General features: G+C 36.5%; 1 protein-coding gene and 1 long non-coding RNA gene across 4 annotated transcripts; one reads left to right on the forward strand and one right to left on the reverse strand.

Annotated features, from left to right (window-relative positions):
- Window positions 1-4360: 4360 nt before the first annotated feature.
- On the reverse strand, window positions 4361-21188 carry Smurf (SMAD specific E3 ubiquitin protein ligase). 3 transcript variants are annotated; one of them, XM_073956185.1, is made up of 8 exons: window positions 20565-21188; window positions 19856-20117; window positions 19635-19673; window positions 8208-8444; window positions 5611-8134; window positions 5336-5535; window positions 5096-5259; window positions 4361-5017 (listed from the first exon to the last, which is right to left on the reverse strand). In XM_073956185.1, exons 2-8 carry the CDS (start codon window positions 19908-19910, stop codon window positions 4733-4735), a joined length of 3504 nt encoding a protein of 1167 aa, XP_073812286.1. In that variant the 5' UTR covers window positions 19911-20117; window positions 20565-21188; the 3' UTR covers window positions 4361-4732. The 3 variants fall into 3 exon arrangements, with proteins under 3 accessions (XP_073812286.1, XP_073812287.1, XP_073812288.1); XM_073956186.1 differs by having other exon boundaries at window positions 20833-21177; XM_073956187.1 differs by having other exon boundaries at window positions 19856-20090; window positions 20833-21170.
- Window positions 13054-13818, forward strand: LOC141406237 (uncharacterized). The gene is made up of 2 exons (XR_012413344.1): window positions 13054-13243; window positions 13305-13818. It is a non-coding gene; the product is annotated as an uncharacterized lncRNA (long non-coding RNA).

Consider the following 21188-nt stretch of genomic DNA (forward strand, 5'->3'; position numbering starts at 1 on the left):
TTTTATTTCAGATTTGAGTATTACATTCTCTCTTTCAAAATTCTCAATTCTTTTTGCATTAGCGCCTATGCTCATCATAAGTTCATCAAATTTAGATGACATAAACTCCACAGAATCGAATAAACGATCTATTTTATTTAGTTTTTCTTCCATTCGGTGCAACTGTTGCTGAATCTGGGGTTCACTTTGCACATTACATTTATCACAATAATATTCTTCATTTTTATTTCTGAGTAGATGTTCGTATTGTTTTTTATTTAGTTCAGTGCAAGTTCTATGATAAAATTTCTCACACTTATCGCACTCGATAAATTCATCTTTTCCTTCCTTTATTTCTAGTTTGCACTGACCACAGAAAATTTTCTTTGACCTTAAGCTTCGACGTCCAGTTGTAGAAGGCATTTTTTATTTTCTTTGATTTTTCACCTGATATTTAATTTAAAAGTATATTTTCCGTTTAAGTAACGTTTTGGTTGGCAACTTTATTTTTAGTGTTGCACGTGAAAAACTTATTGCATATTTTTAGGAGCAAAAATAAATTTTAGATTTTGAAATTTTGTATTTTATTTTATAGCATATTTTCAGGGATTGATAAACAAAAAAAGCTTTTTAACATTATTTAAACATTTTCGAAAAATGCTCTCCTTTTAACACTTTTAGCTTATTTTTTTGCATTTGACGTTTATACACTGCAATTTCGCTCATTCCACTCTCACTAAAATTGTATTTTTTCTGTTTTTGTTATGCACCAAAGATGTTTTGATATTTTATTATTTTTGTAAAAAAAAAAATCTTTATAGCTTTTAGAATGCATGAAGATTATAGTAAATCACAAAAGCGGCAATTCTTAATATATTTTGCACTTGTTTGAGGCTTATATACGCGTAAAACCTTCACAAATTGCGTTTTTCTACGAGCTTTCAAAAACACGTCCGTTCGCTTTCCTTGTTCTTATTCAGCCTTTATTTCAGAAAGGGTCTGTAGAAGCAGCCTTTCTTTCAAAAAGGGTCTATGGAAGCAGCCTTGATTTCAGAAAGGGTCTATAGAAGTATTCTTTCTTTCAGCAAGGGTCTATAGAAGCATTCTTTCTTTCAGAAACGGTCTAGAGAAGCACCCTTTTTTCAGAAAGGGTCCATAGAAGCACCCTTTCTTTTAGAAAGGGTCCATAGAAGCACCCTTTCCTTTAGAAAGGGTCTACAGAAGCAGCCTTTCTTCCAGAAAGGGTCTATAGAAGCAGCCTTTCTTTGTGAAAGGTTCCGTTAAAGCAGCCCTTCTTTCAGAAAGGATCTATAGAAGCAACCTCTATTTCAGAAAGTGTCTATAGATACAGCCTTTCTTTTACAAAGTGTCCTTTTGTTTCAGAAAGGGTTTATAGAAGCAGCCTTTGCTTTAGAAAGGGTCTATAGAAACAGCCTTTCTTTTACAAAGGGTCTATAGAAGCAGCCTTCCTTTCAGAAATGCTCAAGATAAGCACCCTTTCTTTTAGAAAGAGTCTATAGAAACAATCTTTCTTTCAGAAAGGCTCAACATAAGCACCCTTTTGTTTCAGAAAGGGTCTATAGAACCAACCTATAGAAGCAGCCTTTATTTCAGAAAGGGTCTATAGAAACAGCCTTTCTTTCACAAAGGGTCTATAGAAGCAGCCTTTCCTGCAAATAGGGTCTATAGAAGCAGCCTTTCTTTGTGAAAGGTTCCGTTAAAGCAGCCCTTCTTTCAGAAAGGGTCTATAGAAGCAACCTCTATTTCAGAAAGGGTCTATAGATACAGCCTTGATTTCAGAAAGGGCCTATAAAGCACTCTTTCTTTCAGAATGGGTCTATAGAAGCACGCTTTCTTCCAGAAAGGGTCTAAAGAGGCACCCTTACTAACAGCTTCTGTGATCGGTGCATCTTCCATTCGACGGCAGCGGGTAGTTTATACCTGCCAACCTGGACATTCGGTGGACTGATTAGAAATTGCATTGGTTTAAGAAAATTGTGGTGTGGTAGGTCATGTTATATTTACTGAATTAACTATACCACTTCGAATTAGCTGCAAAGTGTTGCAATCTGTGATACGGATATTGTGATCAACAAAAACATACGATCCAAGGCAGTTTTCCGTAATTCCCAGAAGCTTGTCATGGATATGTTACGGAAATCGAGAATCATACCTCTTGAAAATGTAAGATAAATAAACACTACCAGTAGTGCGATTCTCTAAAGCCGAAGACACATCAAACATTTCAGTAAAGTTGGGCGTCATTTCTGATAAAAGAATAAAAGAGCAAGGACAAAATAGATGGATCTTTGGATGGATGGGTGGGTTTTCGGCTTTACTCATTTTTTGAGTTACCGACTAAAATCTTTAAAATTAAAACACATAATTATGAAAAAGTTCAAATAAAAGTGGACAGCACTCTTGCTGCAATCGGTAGTACATTACGACTACTTTTTTGGACGCTAACTTACCGAAAAATAACGTTAATTACCGAATTTATAAGCATTTTAATTTTACGAATTTTTGCCGGTTACTCATGATTTGGAGAATCGCACTACTGGATAGGTTTTCTGTCGTACTTTTGTTACATATACATACGTACTTACAGTTTTGACTTTACACCATGTTGTTGCTCAGTGTATTCTCTCCAATTTGTATTCCATGTATATATTTGCGAAATTTTACTCTATTGTAGGCAAGTTGAATGAAGTTATCCAGGAAACTGAGGCAGGCGACTTGAGTATGAATTTCGAACTGGAAATTGTTGTTCACATTTAAAATTATCAACACATATTTTACTAAAAATTTAAAAACGTAAATTTTAACCTTAACATCGGAAAAAAAATACCACCGAGTTCTTGCTATTGTTGTTGTTATTGTTCTTCTTTTTATCATTTTTGTAAAAATATGTATATTTTGTTTTCTTTTGTTTATTATTATGTTTGTTTTTGTTGTTGTTGTTGTTGTAAACACTATTAATTACTTATAATGATTATTTTAATGGTAAACTTAAATTGATGTTTGTATGTATGTGTGAATTTAGTAAATGTGCAGGTGATCAATGTATGTATATATATATATATGCTTGTTGTGTATTTTCGTTTTAGATTATATTTATGCTGAAGATACCTAATCTATTCTATATAAAACATATTTATATGTATCAATGTACTTAAATGTGGTTGTGGTGGTGTTGTTATATACAAAATGTAATTTAGAAATATATTAAAAAAAAAGAAATCCAGAAAAAAGATACAACGTTTAAAATTTATATTTGATTTGAGTTTATTTCAAAATACTATTGCAAGTAATTTTAGCGTATTCAATAAGAAGATATGACGATTGTTCCAGCACCCACATTATTTTGTTTTGGGCGTTTTGTTTGTGTTGAAAGGGCGAAAGGGGGTCGTGGAAATAATAATGAAATTTTGTGATCATTTAATACAAAAAGTAAGTGGTCCTATACAAAACAAAAAATAATTGAACCCCTTTTTTGTCTACGAAAACAATTTGTGCTAAGATTTACAGTGGGTGTCAAAAATATTCGGTTTTTTCCTTTTACCAATAATAACAACTCAGTATTTTACTAGAAGCTCATACCCAATAAACAAAAACCTGTTTTTTTTTTGGCAAAATATTTGACAAAAGTTACAAAAAACCGAATATTTTTGGCGCATAGAAAACAGGGTTAACAAACTTTTCGTTGTTATTCTCGCTTATAGGGTTGCCGTGGATCCAAGTTATATACACTTTTTAATAGCCACAGGACCAACATTTTATTACGTTTTTGGTTTTTTGTTTATTGGGTATGGACCTCTAAAATACTGAGGTGTTATTATTGGTAAAAGAAAAAAAAACCGAATATTTTTGATACTCACTGTATGTTAATTTTATAGTCATATTTGAATTTGAATCTGTTTGCATACTGGCAGAATATAACTGAACTACTCTGGGGTTCTTTATACTCCTGTACATCATATGTATGTATGTATGTATATATCAAAAGAATATTAGAGATTTTCAATTTTTTTTTTTCATTTTCTTGCATACAGTAGATACGTAATAATAATTATTATTTTTGTTTTTTTTTAATATTTTAACTAATATCACTTGAATAAATACACTTTATTTAAATTTTTAATTCTATTATGAAGTGAGAAAAAATGTTCTTCATCATTAGTGTGTGGTTGATGTGTGTGTGTGTGTGGGTGTGCACAACCACACACACACACGAACACACATTCCCTAAACACCATTGCAAATATTTACTATAAACTATTCATTCATTTTTCTCTTCTCCTTTCGGCTCCTTCTTATTGTGTTTCGTGTTTTGCTATCGATATATGCGAACAACAATAAAATCTAAGTAATTGCAAATATCTTTTTTAATATGTCAAAAAAGAATTTATTTATTACCTATGTATATACAACATACAAATGAATAGATGTATGTGTGCTTCTTCTTCTTCTTCTTGGAGAAATCTTTAATTTATCTGTAATTTGTTTTTGTTATTGTTTATGGGAGTTTGATGCAGCATTTTCCTGCTTTTTTTCTTCTTGTTTGACAATCTTTATTATCACTATGTTATGTTTTTTGTTAATTTTTTGTTTTGTTGTAATCAATTCATCTTTCTTATATTTGCAATATCCACGGGGTCTCAATTTGTTCGTCGTTGGATTTCATCATCATGATCATCACATACTTAGATTTAGAATAGAAAAACAAAAAAAGGAAATAATAAACACACAAAACTTATTCCACAGCAAATCCACAGGTTTCCTCTACAGCTTGGGTTAGTTTATCATACAACAGCTGATAGTTTTCGTAGGGGGGCAAGTCAATGCGATTGAAACAGGTATGGGCTTTGGGCAAGTTTTGTGTTGGTACATCCGATGTCAGATGTATGGTAAATAGCCTGGGACCCACAGCCCCTGTTGATCCTTGCAAGGCACGGAAACCTTGTAGAGGAACCCTTGAAGAACCCGTAACAAATTGCAAGAGCCTGGCACGCATTTCCGAGGAATAGGATTCCACCGCCTGCAAAAAAAAACGTTACAACACAATTTAACAACTCTCCTTGACATCAATTCCAAATTTCACAGTCAATCAACTTACCTGCCAAAACCAAACAACCTGTGGCGTTTCTGGGGTACAATGTTTCAGTCGGGTGTTGTTGCGCCAATCGTTGACATCTATACTTGAAATGCCACCAATAACCAATTCCAGTTCTCGTTCATCGAATGGACGTAATAAGTGATTGGGTATCAATTCACAAAAGCCTGTAGATAACCAAGAGACAAACAGACAGAGAGACATCAGTTTATTAATCAAACTCCTTTGCTTCTCCTCACTTACCTTTTTGTAATGCTAAAAATTGTTGCTCTATACCGCGCATAAATCTATAATTTACATACAGTTTTACATATTCCCGTTTATTTTCTTCGGTAACTGGTATTGAGGCTCCCGATGGTTTCAATTCGTGTACCACTAAGGCTCCAAAACTGTTGTTTTCTACACTAAATGTGGATTCAATGACATTGGTAATATTGTTTTCCCTAAATGAAAAGACGAAAGAAATGTCAAAACACTCCCACACACCACTTCCTTCGTTCCTCCCTCCCTCTACTTACAACATCCACGTCAAACTGCGATGCAACTCCGGATCCACACCCTCAATATCACTTAGAGTGATGGGTTTATTAAGCAGTTGCTTGTAAAATGGCGTGGTAAAACCACCATCCAAACAATGTCCGTGAAATACCGCAATGCCCAAGATACGACCAACAAAATGAAAATAGGACAAATGATCAGGATTGACACCAGAGTCGGGATTTATCTGCAAGGTATAGTGATCGTCGCGGCTGTACTGAAACAGACCATATTGGGGATTGAGCATTTCGCGCGATAACAGATGCAACCATTCTCGGGCCACGCCACCGTAATCGAGACCTTCTTCGCCTTTGAATTTCACCATTAATCGTTTACGCATATCCTTGGGACGCATTTTCATGATCAGTCTGTAACTCTCTTCGAATATCTCGTTGCGAGATACTTCCAAACGGCAGTGACCCGATTGTGGCTGCAAAGCCTGTAGCTCGGTACGCAAGGCCCTCAACTTACCGACCAAGTCTCGTCGGTATTTGGGCAACAAATCTGCACCCTCCAGCAGACCTTGGGGCAAATCTGCCGGAACGGCGCGACCTTCGGGTATACGTAAATGGGGGGTACCATTCGCTGTTGCCGTAGCACTGACAACACCACCACCACCACTCGTTGCATTTCCTGCCAGGGGATGTGATGCAGCCGGTGATAAATGTTGTATAATACTGCCATTGCCAGATCCAGCACTGGTATTGGAGGCGGCTGCTGCGGGTGAAGTTATAGTATTCCCTGAATTACTGCTGTTGGCCGCTACACTGCCATTGTTGACCGGTGGCACCACTCCTCTTCTTATTAGCTGTAAAATGTTGCCATTCAACCGGGGATCTGTGAATTGTGTGGTCCGGTTATTGTGATCTACAAAGTACACACGACCCGATGCAGTCTTGCGTTGTTCCCAACCACTTGGCAGTGGACCAATAGCATCCAGTGTCAAATTGTCCGTATGGAAGTCTCGTGGTATGCGAGGATCATGCCACGTTGAAATGGCAGTGGGTATGTGATAGAAATAAACTTGGCCCTGTTGGGTTATACGCATTTCATAGCCGGGAGGCAGATCCATAAATGGCCTGGCGCTCTGTTGTGAGCTAGCTGAAGAAATTCCTGGATGGCGTAGACCACTACTGTTGTTTGAGCGTGAACTTCTTGAACCCCGTCGACGGGACGAGTCGTCCACATTGCGCGATGATCTCCGTTGTGAACGTTGAGAACTGGTATTGGCAGCAGAAGAGGATGATGTGGGAGTACATTGGGGTGTGCGTGGATCACCACTTCCATTTCCTCTGGACGTTTCAGCTGAACCCCTTTCTCTGGTATTGTTTAGGTGATTTGTGGATGCATTTGGAGGGGTTGCAACATTAATACTTGTGTTTGGATTCGCTGATGACGACGATGTATTGGCATTGGGACTTTGTACATTGCTGCCATTACTGCCACTTTTGTTGTTGCCATTACCATTGGTAATGGGGCTTTGCCTTGGTGTGGCATTCAGATTATCGCCTTCATTGGCATTCCAACTGGGCGTAGCATGATGTGACGATTGTTGTGGTTGGGCCGATTGGGACATCACAACACCACCATTGCAGGAAGATGTGTTACCATTGGTTAGATTTTGGGCAGTTTGAATTTGGTTCTGCGCTACACGCTGTGGCGTTGTTGTGTTTGCGGACTCGACATTACTGTGACCATTTGCCAGTAATGTTGGTGCTGGAGTACCATGCTTTGGTGTTTTGGCCTGCTGACTTTCGTCCCGTGTAATGGCATAGTTGTGTCGCGGTGTTTGTGGCCCCGAATTAGAACTTAAATGTGCGCTGCTATTATGATCCGCCGCATTGTTTGTGCTGCCGCTCCCCACAGGTGGTGATGGTGTTGAACCGGAGGCTATTTGTTGCTGCTGTTGTCGGCTACTTTTCTTATTGTTAGGTGTCGTGGCTGACGATGACACTGATTGTGGCGGTGACGTGGCCTCTGCTGTAGTTTCTACTCGCGTAGGACTACAGTTTTCTTTGCCCACCACAACATTTCCCACCACAGATGGCATGGATAGAATTTCCGTTGAATGGCGACGTTCATCATTTTCCCTGGCACTACGCGTATTGTGACCATTCAACAGATTGGTGCATGTAGTGGAACGTGTGGGACCAACTGGATGATGACTGCCGCCGCCGGTAGTGCCATTTTGTGTTGATGGACGATGATGTGAGGGCGTTTGTTGTGATACAACATGTTTGCTGGGCCTATCCCACTGTGTAGTTTTAGTGGTGTGATTAACATAGTAAACACGTCCATTGCCGGTACGTCGCTCCTCCCAACCCTCGGGCAGGCTATCCTCTGACGAATCGTCCTCTGATGGTCCACGTACATCACCGCCAGGGCCGACAATTGCTAGGGGATTGCCACTGCATGGTCCATCTTTGGAGAGAAATGCTATAATTATTTGGCCGCGTACCATTTCATCATCATCCGTTGAAAATTTGCCCAAATCCAAACGTTGGACTGCAATGGGAGAGGAAAAAATTGGTTATTAATAATACAATTGCCATTTTTTCGAAAAAAAAATACGACTTACATCCAGCTCCTTTTAAACGTTGTATTGTTTCCGATGGTATGCGAACACATCCTAAAAATCCGCTGCCTTTGTGTATTTTTCGTTGATTCCATACCGTTATGGTTATTGAATCGTTCCGACCCAAAAACAAATCGTAATGAGCATTCCATTTTGGATCTAATGTTGATTTACTGATATCCGTTGAGTAAACCTGTCCAGTACCATCAACTTGAACCTTTGCGAAAGGATCAGGGAGGCCTTTAAGAGAAAAAGAAGAAAAGAGAATTAATATTTCAGGTTAGGTGATAAATGATACGAATTAAGACAATTTTGATGAGTGAAACAGTAGTGACTGAAGAAGTGATAAATTGGGGTGAAGTGGATGGATACTTATTTTCCTTTCTTGACCTCATCCTGGACATAAAGACTGACTTTATTTTCATAGGTTTGATGCTGGGTTGGCAGCCGCTGGCCGAAACAATACGGTTTCGGGTCAATCCGGTACGAAAGAACCCGCTGCCGTGGGATTGCGCAGCAAATGCGTTGGCTTGGCCATGTCTTAAGAATAAACTGTGATTGCCCAACTAAAATGTCATAAGATTAGAGGCCAGCCGAAGTCAAGACTCCGAAGACCCAAAATTGGCACGTGTCAGCAAGAAATCGAAGGGTTGTAAATTTATTCATATTTCCAGCTCGATTTTATTTTTAACTCAGTGTTACGGAACTGGGTACCAGGGCGCTGCACTATTGAGGGAAAAGAGACAGTTGATGAACTGGCAAGACGAGTTGCTTCTATATACCCTTTTTGAAAGAAGGGGTACTTCTATAGACCCTTTATGAAAGAAAGGGTGCTTCTATAGACCCTTTATGAAAGAACGGGTGTTTCTATAGACCCTTTATGAAAGAACGGGTGCTTCTATAGACCCTTTATGAAAGAAAGGGTGCTTTTATAGACCCTTTATGAAAGAAAGGGTGCTTCTATAGACCCTTTATGAATGCAAGGGTGCTTCTATAGACCCTTTATGAAAGAAAGGGTGCTTTTATAGACCCTTTATGAAAGGGTGCTTCTATAGACCCTTTATGAATGCAAGGGTGCTTCTATAGACCCTTTATGAAAGAAAGGGTGCTTCTATAGACCCTTTATAAAAGAAGGGTGCTTCTATAGACCCTTTATGAAAGAAAGGGTGCTTCTATAGACCCTTTATGAAAGAAAGGGTGCTTCTATAGACCCTTTATGAAAGAAAGGGTGCTTCTATAGACCCTTTATGAAAGAAAGGGTGTTTCTATAGACCCTTTATGAAAGAAAGGGTGCTTCTATAGACCCTTTATGAAAGAAAGGGTGCTTCTATAGACATTTTATGAAAGAAAGGGTGCTTCTATAGACCCTTTATGAAAGAAAGGGTGCTTATATAGACCCTTTATGAATGCAAGGGTGCTTCTATAGACCCTTTATGAAAGAAAGGGTGCTTATATAGACCCTATATGAAAGAAAGGGTGCTTCTATAGACCCTTTATGAATGCAAGGGTGCTTCTATAGACCCTTTATGAAAGAAAGGGTGCTTATATAGACCCTTTATGAAAGAAAGGGTGCTTCTATAGACCCTTTATAAAAGAAGGGTGCTTCTATAGACCCTTTATGAAAGAAAGGGTGCTTCTATAGACCCTTTATGAAAGAAAGGGTGCTTCTATAGACCCTTTATGAAAGAAAGGGTGCTTCTATAGACCCTTTATGAAAGAAAGGGTGTTTCTATAGACCCTTTATGAAAGAAAGGGTGCTTCTATAGACCCTTTATGAAAGAAAGGGTGCTTCTATAGACATTTTATGAAAGAAAGGGTGCTTCTATAGACCCTTTATGAAAGAAAGGGTGCTTATATAGACCCTTTATGAAAGAAAGGGTGCTTATATAGACCCTTTATGAAAGAAAGGGTGCTTATATAGACCCTTTATGAAAGAAAGGGTGCTTATATAGACCCTTTATGAAAGAAATTATGCTTCTATAGACCCTTTATGAAAGAAAGGGTGCTTCTATAGAGACTTTATGAAAGAAAGGGTGCTTCTATAGACCCTTTATGAAAGAAAGGGTGCATATATAGACCCTTTATGAAGGAAAGGGTGCTTCTATAGACCCTTTATGAAAGAAAGGGTGCTTCTATAGACCCTTTATGAAAGAAAGGGTGCTTCTATAGACCCTTTATGAAAGAAAGGGTGCTTCTATAGACCCTTTATGAAAGAAAGGGTGTTTCTATAGACCCTTTATGAAAGAAAGGGTGCTTCTATAGACCCTTTATGAAAGAAAGGGTGCTTCTATAGACCCTTTATGAAAGAAAGGGTGCTTCTATAGACTCTTTATGAAAGAAAGGGTGCTTCTATAGACCCTTTATGAAAGAAAGGGTGCTTCTATAGACCCTTTATGAAAGAAAGGGTGCTTCTATAGACCCTTTATGAAAGAAAGGGTGTTTCTATAGACACTTTATGAAAGAAAGGGTGCTTCTATAGACCCTTTATGAAAGAAAGGGTGCTTCTATAGACCCTTTATGAAAGAAAGGGTGCTTCTATAGACCCTTTATGAAAGAAAGGGTGCTTCTATAGAACCTTTATGAAAGAAAGGGTGCTTATATAGACACTTTATGAAAGAAAGGGTGCTTATATAGACCCTTTATGAAAGAAATTGTGCTTATATAGACCCTTTATGAAAGAAAGGGTGCTTCTATAGACCCTTTATGAAAGAAAGGGTGCATATATAGACCCTTTATGAAGGAAAGGGTGCTTCTATAGACCCTTTATGAAAGAAAGGGTGCTTCTATAGACCCTTTATGAAAGAAAGGGTGCTTCTACAGACCCTTTATGAAAGAAAGGGTGCTTTCATAGACCCTTTATGAAAGAAAGGGTGCTTCTATAGACCCTTTATGAAAGAAAGGGTGCTTCTATAGACCCTTTATGAAAGAAAGGGTGTTTCTATAGACCCTTTATGAAAGAAAGTGTGCTTCTATAGACCCTTTATGAAAGAAAGGGTGCTTATATAGACCCTTTATGAAAGAAAGGGTGCTTCTATAGACACTTTATGAAAGAAAGGGTGTTTCTATAGACCCTTTATGAAAGAAAGGGTGCTTCCTTTATAAAAGAAAGGGTGCATCTATAGACCCTTTATGAAAGAAAGGGTGCTTCTATAGACCCTTTATGAAAGAAAGGGTGCTTCTATAGACCCTTTATGAAAGAAAGGGTGCTTCTATAGACCCTTTATGAAAGAAAGGGTGCTTCTATAGACCCTTTATGAAAGAAAGGGTGCTTCTATAGACCCTTTATGAAAGAAAGGTTGCTTCTATAGACCCTTTATGAAAGAAAGGGTGCTTCTATAGACCCTTTATGAAAGAAAGGGTGCTTCTATAGACCCTTTATGAAAGAAAGGGTGCATCTATAGACCCTTTATGAAAGAAAGGGTGCTTCTATAGACCCTTTATGAAAGAAAGGGTGCTTCTATAGACCCTTTATGAAAGAAAGGGTGCTTCTATAGAGCCTTTATGAAAGAAAGGTTGCTTCTATAGACCCTTTATGAAAGAAATTGTGCTTCTATAGGCCCTTTATGAAAGAAAGGTTGCTTCTATAGACCCTTTATGAAAGAAAGGTTGCTTTTATAGATCCTTTATGAAAGAAGGGGTGCTTCTATAGACCCTTTATAAAAGAAAGGGTGCTTCTATAGACCCTTTATGATAGAAAGGGTGCTTCTATAGACCCTTTATGAAAGAAAGGGTGCTTCTATAGACACTTTATGAAAGAAAGGGTGCTTCTATAGACACTTTATGAATGAAAGGGTGCTTCCAGAGACACTTTATGAATGAAAGGGTGCTTCCAGAGACCCTTTATGAAAGAAAGGGCGCTTCTATAGACAATTTATGAAAGAAAGGGTGCTTCTATAGACACTTTATGAAAGAAAGGGTGCTTCTATAGACAATTTATGAAAGAAAGGGTGCTTCTATAGACACTTTATGAAAGAAAGGGTGCTTCTATAGACAATTTATGAAAGAAAGGGTGCTTCCAGAGACCCTTTATGAAAGAAAGGGTGCTTCTATAGACACTTTATGAAAGAAAGGGTGCTTCCAGAGACCCTTTATGAAAGAAGGGGTGCTTCCAGAAACCCTTTATGAAAGAAAGGGTGCTTCCAGAGACCCTTTATGAAAGAAAGGGTGCTTCTATAGACACTTTATGAAAGAAAGGGTGCTTCTATAGATCCTTAATGAAAGAAAGGGTGCTTCTATAGATCCTTAATGAAAGAAAGGGTGCTTCTATTGATCCTTAATGAAAGAAAGGGTGCTTCTATAGACCATTTATTAAAGAAAGGTTGCTTCTATAGACCCTTTATTAAAGAAAGGGTGCTTCTATAGACCCTTTATGAAAGAAAGGGTGCATATATAGACCCTTTATGAAGGAAAGGGTTTTCTATAGACCCTTTATGAAAGAAAGGGTGCTTCTATAGACCCTTTATGAAAGAAAGGGTGCTCCTATAGACCCTTTATGAAAGAAAGGGTGCTTCTATAGACCCTTTATGAAAGAAAGGGTGCTTCTATAGACCCTTTATGAAAGAATGGGTGCTTAAGGTGGAGACTGTGCCAAACCACCGCTTTGCGTCTTCCTCTTCCTTTTTCCACTTCGCAAATGAGAGATCACATTTGTTGTAGAGTCATTACTGGTCATTGCAGCATTATATTCATGCCAATCAAGTTGGAGGACAAAAACATTGAGGACTGCAGGCTATGTGAAGATGTAGTGGAGACTGAACAACTTCTCTGCCGGTGTCCCAAAATAATTGTCAAAAGACACTGTCTATTTGGTGTGCATGATATAGTTTCACTCCCGCCTTACTTTCCCCCTCCTATATTTTTGTCTCTTTTTCAGAATGAGTGAAGTAGCTGCCTGCAAGCAGCTACAGCTGCTTTTACCTAATCTACAGAACTGGCTTTTTATTACCAAGTCGAAACGATGCGTCGAGCCTTCTGTGTGCAAGCCCGTCTAACAACAACTACATCGTGGTGAAACGAAAAATTCTATACCCGTCATAACGGTAAGTCTCAATAAATCTTAACAAATATCGACTCATAAAAAATAACTGACATATTACAAAGTCATTTAAAGAGCAAACCGCAACTGTTCCGAGTAAAGCCAAACAATTTCGGGTAAAGTACCTACAAAAAATCCCATTGCACCAGTGATCTATGTTGGTCCTTATCTTTTGTTAGCAAGAATGTGTGAATCCCATTGAAAACGTAAACAACGTCAAGAATCATATAAAAGAGACAGCGTCTTGGCAGATTGCTATCAGTTTCAATAACAACAAAATACCAGACACAAACATAACAGCTTCAAAACAAAAAAAAATCAAAATGTTGGGCAATAAGATCGTAGGATTTTTACTACTTCTCGTTTTGGCTTTAACAAATCTGTCAATGGCGGAACCCTATGTGGACAGAGGCTTCAATCGCAGGCAACCAAATAATCCAAGACCCATACCTATACCAACTACACCACCATTTAATCCGCATGCAAGAACATGGTGATTGGGGAGAAGGAAAATACATTTTGGAATTGTTAAATAAATAAAAATAATAAAATATTTATGGAAAAAAATAAGTAAAAAAATGGTTATTTCATTGCAACTGCGGTGCATTGGTTGGGCACGCAATGTGAGTTTTTTTCCAAAGCAACAAACAAAACAAAAAATTAACTAACCAAACCCTACACTCATCAAATTGACCCACCCCCCCCCCCCCCCCCCCCCTCTCTCTCTCCTCATGCAAGTGAATAAATTATTTGCAAGAATCGCAAAGGCAATTAGTTTTTCTTGCCTTAAAGTGGGTCAAATACATATCAACAAATTAAGTTTAAAATCAATTTCAATTCTCTTTATTAATAGAGTAAAAAAATACAAATCAAGAAAAGAAAAAAATCTATGCATTCATTTGAGGAAAAAGAAGATTTAATGTTTGTGGTAGAACACTTTCTTTTGTTATGATGACGCAGAGGAGGTGGTTGCTGGTGTTTGTGGTAGTTTTGAATCATTTATTATTATTCTTATTATAAACAATTTTAAACACTCGCTTTCTGTTATTGATATGTATATAAATAGTTAATCCCCCCATATTATTTATCATTTTTTATGGCGATAGGAAACTAAGCAAAAAAAAAAGTATCAGCAACGGTGGTGGCGGTGTCTTTGCAAAGCATTTTCAAATTTTGCAAACTGATAACAAAAAATTGATGGAAAAGGTTGCTATTTAATCAATATGGTATGCTGAGGAAATTAGAGAGAAAGAAAGAAACAAACACTTGTTAAAACATTTCTCGTTTAGAGGCACCCCTCGTATCGGGCTGAATTTCTTTTCTATAGGAACGATATCTATTTTTTCCGAGTCTTAACATTTCGGAAATGTCTTACTTTACCATCATTACTTTGCTGAAATTTTTACGTTGTGATTAGGGACCCAAGGACAACTTATGGTAAAGATTTCAACCCGCTCCGAGAGGTGCCCCTAAACGAGACTTAAGCCCACTTGTAAAACATTTTTGGAGTGTTGTAGACTTTGCCTGCTATAACACTATGCCACACTGAAAATGCAAACAACTTCTCGTATGCATTTTTTGAAAGTACATATTTAGACTACAAAACCCATAGTTGGGTTTTGTCCTGTCAGATCCAGTTCGGATTTTATGGCCTCATCTAAACCGGGCTAAATCTACACTTTTTGCATTTATCAGACCTTTATCTCAGAAACGAATAGGAATTTGGCCTTGCTGTCTTTAGCAATATTGTAGCCCTAAACTGGTAGAACTTATCTTTTGAGAAAACCACATAAGAAAAACTCCATCTAGGGCATCAAAATCTATAAAATATAGAAAAATTTACATAATTGCTGAAATTCTGGTCAGTATCGGCTAAACTATTGGAAGTTGAACCAAGTATCCTTTTGCAAAAATCTTCCAAATAATGTTCTCAACAATTCTTTAGAACATTCTGAAACTCTAAAATGCTTACTTCCTGCTGTTTAAGCGGTATTTTGCATCATATCTTTTACAACACGTATTTCAATCACAGTTCACATCAACAATTTTTTCTCGCATTTCGGATTTCACTACATTATTGGCATTTTTATTAAATCGTAGTTGAAAAATGTACTGAAAACGACGGCATAGAGGCATTTTACAACAATGACATGTTCTGAAGAGTTGTGTATTACATTCCAGGGAATATTTTTTCAAAGGAAAATATTCAGAAAAAATTAACGGTTTTGGAGATACGGTGCGAAATGTATGAAAATTGTGGAATTTTTGCATATATTTTGATATTTGAGGCAATAAATGTAGTTTTTCGAGCTCATTATATCTCCAAATATTTTATTCTTGTCCTTATCTACAAATTTGCTTCAGAGGTCAGAAGAAGATTCGCATTGGTTGCAGAGATATAGCCCTGAATTTCTTTAAAAACTGAATATTTGACCATGTTTAGATGGGGCCATAAAATCCGAGCTGGATCTGACACAACAAAACCAAACTAGGGTTTCTTCCCGTTTGGGTCTGTACTTTCAAAAAATCCTGAGTTCCACTTGTTTGCACAAGATCACCTTAAAAATGTTGCACAGTGTAATTCTAGTTGCGATTCTCAATGATTTAAGTTAAAAATGCTTCTGGACAAACATTAGAATTCTCTTGTCGTTTTTGTAGGAATTCCTTTGGGAATTCTTTAACAAGTTCTTCTTGGCTTTTATAGGAATAATTTCTGGCATTCTGTAAGAAGATTTTGTGATTTTATTTCGGAACAGTTTCTAGACTTTTCAGGTTCTACGAGTACATTTAACGGTTTTCTAAAAAAAAAAAAAAACATTCTGATCTTCTAAACAGCGACCTTGTGATCCTCTATAAGAAGCCATTGTGAAGGCATATTGGGGTATTTTATAGACAACGAAAGATCTCCCAAGGTCTTCGCTAGTTTATTTTCACTTAAACCAAGGATTAGTCCATCATATTATTTTTCCATATTTTTTTTTGTTATAAAAAAAAAAGATTTATACAAACATCATATGCTCAAAAAAATAAAACAATGTTCAATGTGCATATCTTGCTGAAGTAAAAAAACAACACACAATTGTTAATAATGCAAAATAAATTAATTACGCTTGAGTGACTTTAAACCCCCTGACTAACGTTTGACCGGAAATAGAAATATTACAAACATTTTACCTATGCATTATAGGAAAGATTTCTATCATATTTTGATCCAAAAAGAAAACTACATTATAATTTCTACATTATATAAGTTTTATATTATCAATTTCTAGAGACAGCATGAAGCGAATTTCCAAAAATTCGAAAAATTAATTTCTATTGCCATTTATAAACAAAGTTTAATGTCCAACTGTTGTGTCTGTCTGTTTGTGGTGCGAAAGGGAAATTAAATAACCGTAATGGTTGCTTGATTTCAACACATACATTATTTTAAAACAAAAAGAGGTACAATAACAGCAGCAATGTATAAATAAATAGCAATATTATTGCGTAATAGATTTAAGTTGTTGTTTTGGGGGGGTATTTTCTGAGGAAAGAGTGCAAAAACAAGGAAGGAAGAAGGACGGTAAATAAGCAGAAGGAAAGTAGATATCATAGAGGTAGAAAAGAGAAAGGGAATTTAATTTTACTTTCTGAGTCTAGGATGACCCATTATAGACCATTAGACCTATAGACCATTTCTGAAATAAAGGGTGCTTCTATGGACCATTTCTAAAATAAAGGGTGCTTCTATAGACCCTTTCTGAAATAAAGGGTGCTTCTATAGACCCTTTCTAAAATAAAGAGTGCTTCTATAGACACTTTCTGCAAGAAAGGCTGGTTCTATAGACCCTTCTGAAAGAAAGGGTGCTTCTATAGACCATTTCTGAAATAAAGGCTGCTTCTATAGACCCTTCCTGAAATAAAGGGTGCTTCTATAGACCATTTCTAGAATAAAGGCTGCTTCTATAGACGGTTTCTGAAACAAATGGGGCTTCTATAGAACCTTTCTGATATAAAGGATGCTTCTATAGACACTTTCTGAAAGAAAGGGTGATTCTATAGACCCTTTCTGGAAGAAAGGGTGCTTCTATAGACGCTTTCTGAAATAAAGACTGCTTCTATAGACCCTTTCTGAAATAAAGGTTGCTTCTATAGACCCTTTCTGGAAGAAAGGCTGCTCCTATAGACCCTTCTGAAAAAAAGGGTGCTTCTATAGACCATTTCTGAAAGAAAGGGTGCTTCAATAGACCATTTCTGAAATAAATGGTGCTTCTATAGACCCTTTCTGAAATAAAGGGTGCTTCTATAGAGCCTTTCTGAAAGAAAGCGTGCTTCTATAGACCATTTCTGAAAAAAGGGTGGTTCTATAGACCCTTTCTGAAATAAAGGGTGCTTCTATAGACGCTTTCTGAAATAAAGGTGTTTCTATAGAACCTTTCTGAAAGAAAGCGTGCTTCTATAGACCATTTCTGAAAGAAAGGGTGCTTCTATAGACACTTTCTGAAAGAAGGGGTGCTTCTATAGACACTTTCTGAAAGAAGGGGTGCTTCTATAGAACCTTTCTTAAATAAAGGGTGCTTCTATAGACCCTTTCTTAAATAAAGGGTGCTTCTATAGACCCTTTCTGAAATAAAGGGTGCTTCTATAGACCCTTTCTGAAATAAAGGGTGCTTCTATAGACCCTTTCTGAAATAAAGGGTGCTTCTATAGACCCTTTCTGAAATAAAGGGTGCTTCTATAGACCCTTTCTGAAACAAAAAGTGCTTCTATAGACCCTTTCTGAAATAAAGTGTGCTTCTTTAGACCCTTTCTGAAATAAAGGGTGCTTCTATAGACCCTTTCTGAAATAAAGGGTGCTTCTATAGACCCTTTCTGAAATAAAGGGTGCTTCTATAGAACCTTTCTGAAATAAAGGGTGCTTCTGTAGAACCTTTCTGAAATATAGGGTGCTTCTATAGAACCTTTCTGAAGTAAAGGGTGCTTCTATAGACCCTTTCTGGAAAAAAGGGTGCTTCTATAGACCCTTTCTGAAATAAAGGGTGCTTCTATAGACCCTTTCTGAAATAAAGGGTGCTTCTATAGACCCTTTCTGAAACAAAAAGTGCTTCTATAGACCCTTTCTGAAATAAAGTGTGCTTCTTTAGACCCTTTCTGAAATAAAGGGTGCTTCTATAGACCCTTTCTGAAATAAAGGGTGCTTCTATAGACCCTTTCTGAAATAAAGAGTGCTTCTATAGACCCTTTCTGAAATAAAGGGTGCTTCTATAGAACCTTTCTGAAATAAAGGGTGCTTCTGTAGAACCTTTCTGAAATAAAGGGTGCTTCTATAGAACCTTTCTGAAGTAAAGGGTGCTTCTATAGACCCTTTCTGGAAGAAAGGGTGCTTCTATAAACCCTTTCTGGAAGAAAGGGTGCTTCTATAAACCCTTTCTGGAAGGTAGGCTGCTTCTATAGAACGTTTCTGAAATAAAGGGTGTTTCTATAGAACCTTTCTGAAATAAAGGGTGCTTCTATAGAACCTTTCTGGAAGAAAGGGTGCTTCTATAGACCCTTTCTGGAAGAAAGGGTGCTTCTATAAACCCTTTCTGGAAGGTAGGCTGCTTCTATAGGCCCGTTTTTGAAGGAACGGGTGTTTCTATGTACACTTTTTGAAAGGCTGCATCTATAGACCCTTTATGAAAAAATAGAAGATATTTTGTTCCCCTTCCGAAGTCCGCCTATTTAAGAAAAATGTACATTTCTAAAGACAATTTTGTTCGCATAGCGCATCAGCTCAACTTGTTCCCTTTTGTCTATTTAGAAATAAAGAAGTATCTAAAGAAGTTATTTAGGAAAATTAAAGGTCCGAAATAGAAGGTATTTGAGGAAATTTAAAGGTCCTAGGAGAAGGATCCCCCAAAAACGCTATGATGTTATAACACGGATAAAAGAAATTGCCTATGGTAAAAATGTCGAATTTTTTCGACAGGTAAACTGAATTTTTTCCGAAACTTCTCTTATTTCGGTGCTTCTGAAAAGTTTCTCATAGCCGAAAGAATAAGAACATGTGGCTAAAATTTGAAACCACCAAAAGATGTGATGTTCGGATCAGGAATAAACCATAGACCTTCTGCGGAAATGTTTATCACTACATCACCTGGCATAAGGATACATAACAAGAGTGATTTTCCAGGTCTAGTGCTACAATGAACATGTTCCTTATTAAGAAAAAACGTAGTGTTATTGGCCCATGCCATGGACTGCTAGACAGCCAATTGGAATGGGACAAACATTGTTGAAAATAAATCGTCCAAGTAGTTAATAAAAGTACTGTGTGTTAAGTACTGAATGACTATCTGTTTCTCGTTTTCGCATAAACTGATTATAAAATAAATATGATTATGATTTATTGAATATTATTTGGTCATACTTACGGAATAAATCTTTTCGAACCAAATTCCTTGCACACAATACTATAAAGAAACAATAAAACGCAATCCATTAGAAAAATATATATTGAAAAACAAAGAAAATCTAAAAGTGTTTCTATTCTAATTAACTTTTATCTATTGTTAATTGGAAACTCCAATTCTACTATTTACTTGTTTTTTTTTTTTATTAAAAAAACATACATAATTATATGTTATTAACTTACTTGTTATACGTATTTTGTGTGCTCCATTGCGTCGCGGATATTCCAATTTATTCATAATTTAAAAACAAATAATACAATTTTATACACCAAACTAATAATAGATATTATGACGAGATGAATTTAAACATATTTATAAACACAGATTCTCTTCACGTAGTAGTAGTGGGCCCATTAAATTCCTTTCCATTTTTGTTATGGTTAGAAGCGAATTACTTATTGTCTACTGTAATTTATGCTGATATAGACAAATATATGGGATGAGCTACAAAAGAATAGATAAATTACAAACAATAACAATTACTGAAATTGCCATTCAATAAATAGGTCCTCTTTGATTATTCATGATGGCTAATTGAGTTCATAAAATTTGATGGTGGCGGAAATTGAAAACAAACTTTCTAAAACTTGCAATTCTTCCGCCTCATATTTCCTGGGCGGGTCTTCTCCAGAGGTTCTTGCCCAAAAAATCTATCTTTATGCAGGAAACAATTTTGCATGTCTGACAATTAATTCTTGATTTTTGTCCTGTTTTTGTGGAAATTAGTTTCAATACATTCAACCCAAACCTAACCTTTCCTTAATCATTTGTATCATTTGTAGGACTTCTTTCTCTAAAGGTCTAAAGGGTAAGAATCTTCATATCAATCAAATTAACGACACTTTAATTGTATTTTGTAAATGAATTATTTACTTCTTTATCGACAACTACCTTTAATATGTGCATATTGAAATATGTATTTTATTATTTTTGTTTAAAACGATTGTCGCAATTCTCTTTTGCACTATAATTATTAATTATTGCTGCATTTTTCCCTGCTTCACAGCACAACATCAGCAGCAACACCACACACACAATCAACCAACGATACAACTTTTTTTCCTCTTCGCTCGTTCAATTTCTTTTGCAAACAAATTCACGCCTTAATTCCAAAACAATGCCACAACATTTGGTTTACAAATATGTAGAATTTTTATACCCAACGATCGATGATATATTAATGTGGTGAAAGCACTCGCGACATTTTGCTAAACAATTAATTTTTATTATTATTTCTATTATTATGTCTGCATTTATTTTGACGAATTCAGTTGGTTTTCTTTGGACCACACGATATCACGATAATTTGACACATTACGTCGTTTCAATACTCTTTCTGTACACTCGCGAGAATATTTTTTCGTAACAATTGTGATTGGGTTTTTCTTCGTTTACGGACAATATTATTAATTAATTAATTTAAGTGTTAATAAAAGTTAATGCGTTCAACAAAAATCCGCCATATTGGTTTATAGAAAATATGACATTTTGACAAGCAGCAATCATTTGACAATT

This window comes from Musca autumnalis, unplaced genomic scaffold (assembly GCF_047663935.1).
Source record: "Musca autumnalis isolate F117 unplaced genomic scaffold, ASM4766393v1 scaffold_5, whole genome shotgun sequence".
Lineage (NCBI taxonomy): Eukaryota > Metazoa > Arthropoda > Insecta > Diptera > Muscidae > Musca > Musca autumnalis.